General features: G+C 41.8%; 1 protein-coding gene across 1 annotated transcript in view; it reads right to left on the bottom strand.

Annotated features, from left to right (window-relative positions):
• Positions 1-3,587, bottom strand: part of LOC138946378 (excitatory amino acid transporter 1-like) — an 18,261-nt gene extending 14,674 nt beyond the window's left edge. The window contains exons 1-2 of the mRNA XM_070317953.1: positions 3,364-3,587; positions 659-920 (exon numbers count right to left, since the gene is read on the bottom strand). Coding sequence (XP_070174054.1) covers positions 659-902 — 244 coding nt within the window. The 5' untranslated portion in view covers positions 903-920; positions 3,364-3,587. The remainder of the gene's footprint in view (positions 1-658; positions 921-3,363) is intronic.
• Between the last annotated feature and the right edge of the window lie 4,210 nt (positions 3,588-7,797).

Raw genomic sequence — 7,797 nt, 5'->3', positions numbered from 1 at the left:
TCTCCTGCTGTTGTCGTGTCTTCTCTTTACAAATTCTTCAACGCTGAGAATACTGAAAACGGCATCCCAGACTACAGTACTGTTTCCATACGCGAGTTTAGCTTCCCTTGGAAAGTGGCTCGCTCAGGAGGCCTGTTAGTCTGAAACTAGAAGGACAGAGTTCTGAACATAGATGACAAAGACCCCGGAAAGAACAAACATTTCGCGGATGCAGACACAGAAAGACGTCATGAAGAATGGAATGCTTCAAAAGATACAGACTGTGACGATGACTGTGACGTCATTCACATATACCAAGACGTCATTCATAGTTGTTCGTTCACTTTCGTCAAAAAGTAGATCTCTCCACAATGGCTGCTCCTGTGTTTAGGTTTATCAAGCGTGAGTACGCAAAACGTGTTTGTTCTCTCCTCTGTTGAAGCTGTGAGACATAATCGCCATTACGAGCTAGTCGTGTGACAGAGAGTGTTCTTGCACACTCGACTGCTGCTGTTTCACTCCGGCTAAAGCCGTCGTGAAACATCTACAGTCTCGTGTGCAAGAAAACTCTCTGTCACACGACTAGCTCGTAATAGCGGGTAATCTCCTCTGAAACTCTAACTCTGACATTTAGAACAACAATGTTTTCTATGTCTATGTCGGAATCGAAACCACTCACCAATCCACATCAAAGCGTCTTTGGAAGGATGCAGCTCACGAACTCCAAACCCGATGGCGAAGCCCAGGATGATGCCAGCACACGTCAATATCAACATCCCGTTGGCCACCAAAAACAGCTTCAGTTTGGGCGTCAAAGACTTCCTTGGGTCAAAGTGCTCAATGATGACGTCATTGTTGGGTGACGTCACGCCGTTATTTTTCGTTAGACCCTCTAGCTCTGCATTCTTTTCTTCAGAATTCATGATTAGTTTTAATTCGTTCTGCAATAAATGGAAAGTAAAACAAAGGACTTTTTTTTAAAACAAACGAACAGCAACAGCTAAAGATTCAACAACCGGTAGCAAACAAACAAACAAACAAACACTCTAACAAACACCTCAACGTATTTCATGCTTTGTTTTATGCTAGTGACATACAATCTCTCAAAACAAAATTCACAATAACATAATATGTACGTAGTATTGAAGCCTCTTTTACGCACTCTTGTATTTATACAAAAAGGTAAGGGGAAAATAGAACTAAAGAGAGATTATATGTTTAGTTTCATCTACATGTATTTGATTTCAATAGATTTCATCTTTAAGTGACGAGAACATGCAGATACATTATGTACCGACAAATAATAATGACGTGCCGTTTGATACTATCTGTTTTGAAGGGATTGTTACCTCTGCAGGGCCGGACTAGGGGGGGGGGGGGGTTACAGGGGTTGCGCAACCCCCACCCCCCACCCCCACCCCCCACCCCCACCCCCCCTGGCTTAAGCATGTACCTCCCAAACGCATTTTTTTTCTCTTCTTCATTGCCTATACAGCTTGCTGTCGAATTTACCTTTTTCGTTCAAGGAGAGGCTTCTTTTCCCTCCAGAAACATCAAAAAAACGTTCAGCTTCAAAGGGGCTTCGCCCCCTTGCAACCCCCACCAAGGGGGCTTCGCCCCCTGGGCCCCCATCTGTAACCCCCCACCCCCTAGTACTTACCTAGTCCTGCCCTGCTCTGTGTAATAATCATGGCAAAAATGACAGTTTCTAGTTCATTAAAAATATCACGCGGCGCGGACCTATAGGCCCAATAATTATATTGTCACTGAGTGCTTGTCTCTCTCTGCAGCCATAAACACGACAGTACACATATCAACGGACGAATCTAATTACAAGCAACATAGATTTATTGACGATACAGGTCATTGCTGCACGGTATATATACCACCTAATTAACAAGATCGCATGTCACTCGTTGTCACTTTGAAAGACTCGTTGTCACTTTGAAAGACTCGTTGTCACTTTGAAAGACTCGTTGTTGTCACTTTGTAAGACTCGTTGTCACTTTGAAAGACTCGTTGTTGTCACTTTCAAAAAATCGTTGTCACTTTGAAAGACTCGGTGTCACTTTGAAAAGACTCGTTGTCACTTTGAAAGACTCGGTGTCACTTTGGAAAGACTCGTTGTCACTTTGAAAGACTCTGTGTCACTTTGAAAGACTCGGTGTCACTTTGAAAGACTCGTTGTCACTTTTACTCTTTCATTTTAAACAGTACATGAACATATTATTAAGCTGTATTCGAAAACACGGCTGTGACGGGCGCTGTGGCGGGGTGGTAGGACGTCGGCCTCTTAATCGGAAGGTCGAGGGTTCGAATCCCGGCCGCGGCAGCCTGGTGGGTTAAGTGTGGAAATTTTTCCGATCTCCCAGGTCAACGTATGTGCAGACCTGCTAGTGGCTTATCCCCCTTCGTGTGTACACCCAAGCACAAGACCAAGTGCGCACGGAAAAGATCCTGTAATCCATGTCAGAGTTCGGTGGGTTATAGAAACACGAAAATACCCAGCATGCTTCCTCCGAAAGCGGCGTATGGCTTCCTACATGGCGGGGTAAAAACGGTCATACACGTACAATTCCACTCGTGCAAAAACACGAGTGTTCGTGAGAGTTTCAGCCCACGAACGCAGAAGAAGAAGAAGAAGAAGAAGAAGAAGAAGAAGAAGAAGAAGAAGACGAAGAAAAGACGGCTGTAAACTGGTTCAAATACATGTTGACATATAGAATGACACCCTGACAGGAATATGGGTTCAAATTACTTTGGCATACTTTGCCAAAACAAGATTTCTTCCATCAAAGGCAATCATGTCAAGGAAACGAGATGGGCGTGAATTCAAGTATGAGTTTATTTCACCTGGCCCGCCCCTGACAGAAACACTGTTAATTATAATATGTGGGCTTATAGACAAATTCTGGAACAAATTCTGTCGGTTTTGTATGCGTTGTGAAAGAGTAAATAACCTTCCAACACGTGCTCGCTCGATATGTGCACGGAGAACGCGATCACATCCGCAATGATCACTGTCACCAGTCCGATGTGCGTACTTTCGAACGAAAAGAGCGTTATAATCAGAAGACAGTGCAGAAATCACTGATCGGAGCAAATCCTCCAACCGTTTCGATCTTCGGTTTTCGGCTAGCGAAGCCTTACTCCTTTTAGTCTCGGTGATATTGATTGTTTAGTTTCTGGCCTACAGATTGAATACATGTATTTATATCGCTTCACGCGATTTGTTTTTCTTATGCCATTTATTTAAAACCACAGTTCGATCTCTGTGTTCAATACTTTGCGCTACTCTAGATTAATACAGTTGCAAACAAATCAATCAATGAATAAATAAACTAATCAATAAATACAAAAAATGAATAAACAAAAATTACTTACCAACAATACAACCGCTTACCGCTGAAATTCCTACCTCCACAGAGTATTACCCAAAGCTGAAATGACGTAGCTTCAGTCCGTCTTCGTCTTGTATAAGCTACTAGCAGATTTGTCAAATCATCGTTATCCCGCACCCGCAACCTGTTTTATATATCCTTTTCCATTCTCGAAATTGTCGTCTGCTTGAGCGAGAATGATGCAAGCGAGGGCTTCATTCAAATAATTTGCGTATGTAAATAGAATATCTCGCGCGCGAGCTGCATGCGCTGAGTTTTATTTAGATGTGACTGCCAGGCGTTGGGCGCAACCTGCTCTTTCTGTTTACCTTCAGATCTGCAACGCGAACAGTTTGCAGAGGCACACGTAATAATGATTTTCTTATTTCTTGTTTGTTTGTTAGTGTGGTTGTTTGTTTGTTTGTTTGTTATTTTGTTTGTTTGTTTGTTTGTTTTGTTTTGTTTGTTCGTTTGTGTGTTTGTTCGTTTGTTTGTTTCATTCTTTTCCAAGTTGGGGTTTGTAATGAACGACTGAGAAGCTGCAATAAGCTTCTCCTTTTTCGTGTACTTCGTTTTATTTATTTATTAAGGAGATTCCTATAGCGCATAACTAAAAGCACTAGTTTTATCCTTTTCTCCGTTCACGTCATACATGTTTGTCAATACTATCGTAAACGTTTTTATCCTGAATATCGAATTTGGCATTTTGATTGTTATGCAACAGGTGTGGACACCAGCTACTATGAATACTTACTTTGGTTGTTGGTCTAGCTTTTATTAGTGTTTAGTTGTTGTTGTTGTTGTTTGTTTGTTTGTTTGTTTGGTTGTTTGTTTGGTTGTTTGTTTGGTTGGTTGTTTGGTTGGTTGTTTGGTTGGTTGTTTGGTTGGTTGTTTGGTTGGTTGTTTGTTTGGTGGTTGTTTGTTTGCTTGGTTGTTTGGTTGTTTGGTGGTTGTTTGTTTGCTTGGTTGTTTGTTTGTTTGGTGGTTGTTTGTTTGGTTGTTTGTTTGGTTGGTTGTTTGGTTGTTTGTTTGGTTGGTTGTTTGTTTGGTTGGTTGTTTGTTTGGTTGGTTGGTTGTTTGTTTGGTTGGTTGGTTGGTTGTTTGTTTGGTTGGTTGGTTGGTTGTTTGGTTGCTTTGTTGGTTGCTTGGTTGTTTGCTTGGTTGTTTGCTTGCTTGGTTGTTTGGTTGGTTGTTTGCTTGCTTGGTTGTTTGTTTGCTTGGTTGTTTGGTTGGTTGGTTGGTTGGTTGTTTGTTTGGTTGGTTGGTTGGTTGTTTGGTTGTTTGGTTGGTTGTTTGTTTGGTTGGTTGTTTGGTTGGTTGTTTGGTTGGTTGTTGTTGTTGTTGTTGTTGTTTAACAATAATTTCAATTAAAAACGTGTTCATAAACAGTCCCGATTCACGACCTCTGCCCAGGTTGATCTATGATACGGGCAATCCCACGATGACGATATTGTGTCTGTAAAAGCTGAATATTTAGTTTCGCTGAGGATGGCAATGTACAGAGGAACCTCCTTGTTAAGACCTCTAACACGGAGAAAACCAGGTCTTAAAAAGGAGTGAGTCTTAAGATGGAGGTACATTGGTACAGAGGTCATGAACAGAACATCTCAAATTTCAAGGTCTGGGCGGGGATGTAGCTCAGTCGGTAGCGCGCTGGATTTGTATCCAGTTGGCCGCTGTCAGCGTGAGTTCGTCCCCACGTTCGGCGAGAGATTTTATTTCTCAGAGTCTACTTTGTGTGCAGACTCTCCTCGTCACTGAGTCACAGAACACCCCCGTCACGTGTGTACACGCGGCAAGCACAAGACCAAGTGCGCACGGAAAAGATCCTGTAATCCATGTCAGACTGAGTTCAGTGGGTTATAGAAACACGAACATACCCACCATGCTTCCTCCGAAAACGGCGTATGGCTGCCTAAATGGCGGGGTAAAAAACGGTCATTCACGTAAAATTCCACTCGTGCAAAAAACACGAGTGTACGTGGGAGTTTCAGCCCACGAACGCAGAAGAAGAAGAAAAAAAATTCAAGGTCTTGTTAAAAAGGGGGAAGTCTGAAGTTGGTGGTGGGGGGGGGGGATCTTTTAAAGGAGGGGGGGGGATCTTTTAAAGGAGGGGGGGGGATCTTTTAAAGGAGGAGGGGGGGGGGGGTCCCACTGAACTAACCTCCGGCATCCCTAAATCGCGGATGCGGATACAGAATGACGCATCTTGAGCAGTACGGAGACCAAGCCCCAGAGTTTAATGCGTTCACTTTTCCCCCATAGTTTATTGCGTTCACTTTTTCCTGCGCCTGTACCGCACTGTGCACGCCACCTCGTCCGGCGTTTGTGTGAAGTAAACATCCGACTTGAGTCCACGAGCAAACGCACTTAGTTTTGTATTTGCCCAATGCTTTTCAGCGTTCTTCAACTGCAAGGAGGCACTTACTCCTGGAGCTTTCAAAGGGTGCAGCAAGGCGTAACATCTACCGACTTTAAAACAATCACCACAACACCAACCGAAACCAGATATTGGAGGTAAACAGAAATCGGAGATAGAAAATGGGAGGTAGGTGTCTGTCTCAAATGAAGAAGAATTTTTTTAGTGAACATAGGCTAGATTTGATGTCTGTTCGATGTCGCTTTGGTCGACTCGTTAAAGACAGACTTTATAAATGCAAGTCATGCTTTTCAAAGGCAACGGCAAAAGAGTTTGATAAAACATGAAAGGGAGGGTACCTAAATAGTAACAGTATTAATAACCCTATACAGTAATGTAAACAAAAAATAAAAAAAATTAGAATCCACAAAAAGAGAATAAAAAAACCCACAATAATAATAATGATTACAATAACAATAACACTGTATTGTACCCATTAAAATGAATACATTCAAAGGGAAACTTTTCCTCGACACGCCGTCTAACCTGTTTGTCAACGATTATAAAATACACATTGAATAAGAATTATCAGGACATTTAAAAAAACCGCTAATATACAAAACATAAAACACAAAATGAAACAAAACAAAAAAAATTATCAAAAGGGAAGAAATGCTAACTTGTCCAGTTGTATGAACACACACGAACAAATAAAGTTAAGCCAAGGATTCCATAATTCAAACGAATTTACGGGCACTAACCACATACATTCTGGCCAAAGTTAACGAGAACGCGAACGTGAAAACGACCGGGTTATTATTTTTGAGTGTATACTTGGCTGGCGAACTGACAGGCCCGTAGAATCATTATACCACGTATAGGTATGTACGATGACAGAGCAGATATACCACTCTTTTTCCAGGATCTTATTTCTTTCGCAAATACAGCGAGCTGAGTCAGTGTGAATAGACGGTTTTCCTGGTCTGTGCAATGCCAAAATAAAAGTGACCCTTATACAAGGCCGACATTATAAACGTCAAAGATTTTAATCATGAATGACTCGATCGATGAATGCCATGTGATTTCTGGCGGTGTAAAGCGGTGACAAGCTGGTGGTAATAATGTTTGTTTTGTGTTATCGCTGAGTCATGCTGAAATAACTAAATGGTCAACTAATTATAACACTTAATTACGATAGGTTCTGCGACTGTCATTGTGCAGTTGGTGTTATCGATTTTCTGCTGACTATTTGTACAAGTCATTTATCCCATGTGAGGTGTTTTTTGGTGCCAATTAAAAAACAGGTGAACATAATAAATTATATTTGATCACATAAAAGAGAGGGACTACTCTAATCTTATATACATATATAAACGTAAAACAATTACAAAGGATAAGCATAAAAGTACATTAATAAAACATGAAAATACAGAACAACTATTCACAGGACTATATACACGTTGCAGGCTACACACAAATTCTTGCGTTATGAGAGACAGACAGACATACATACGGACAGCTAGACAGACAGACAGACAGACAGACTAGATAGACAGACAGACAGACAGACTAGACACTCAGACAGACAGACAGACAGACTAGACACTTAGACAGACAGACAGACTAGATAGACAGACAGACAGATAGACAGACAGACAGACAGACTAGACACTCAGACAGACAGACAGACAGACAGACAGACTAGACACTTAGACAGACAGACAGACTAGATAGACAGACAGACAAACAGACAGATATACAGACAGACAGACAGACAGATAGACAGACAGACTAGACAGACAGACAGACAGGACACTCAGACAGACAGACTAGACAGACAGACAGACAGACAGACAGACAGATAGACTAGACACTCAGACAGACAGACAGACAGACAGACAGACTAGATAGACAGACAGACAGACAGATAGACTAGACACTCAGATAGACAGACAGACAGATAGACTAGACACTCAGATAGACAGACAGACAGACTAGACACTCAGACAGACAGACAGACTAGATAGACAGACAGACAGACTAGATAGACAGACAGACAGACAGACAGATAGACTAGAC

Source organism: Littorina saxatilis, linkage group LG13 (genome assembly GCF_037325665.1).
Source record: "Littorina saxatilis isolate snail1 linkage group LG13, US_GU_Lsax_2.0, whole genome shotgun sequence".
NCBI classification, from domain to species: Eukaryota; Metazoa; Mollusca; class Gastropoda; order Littorinimorpha; family Littorinidae; genus Littorina; species Littorina saxatilis.
The sequence above is the reverse complement of the archived record's forward strand: the minus strand, read 5'-3'. Positions and strand labels throughout refer to the sequence as shown.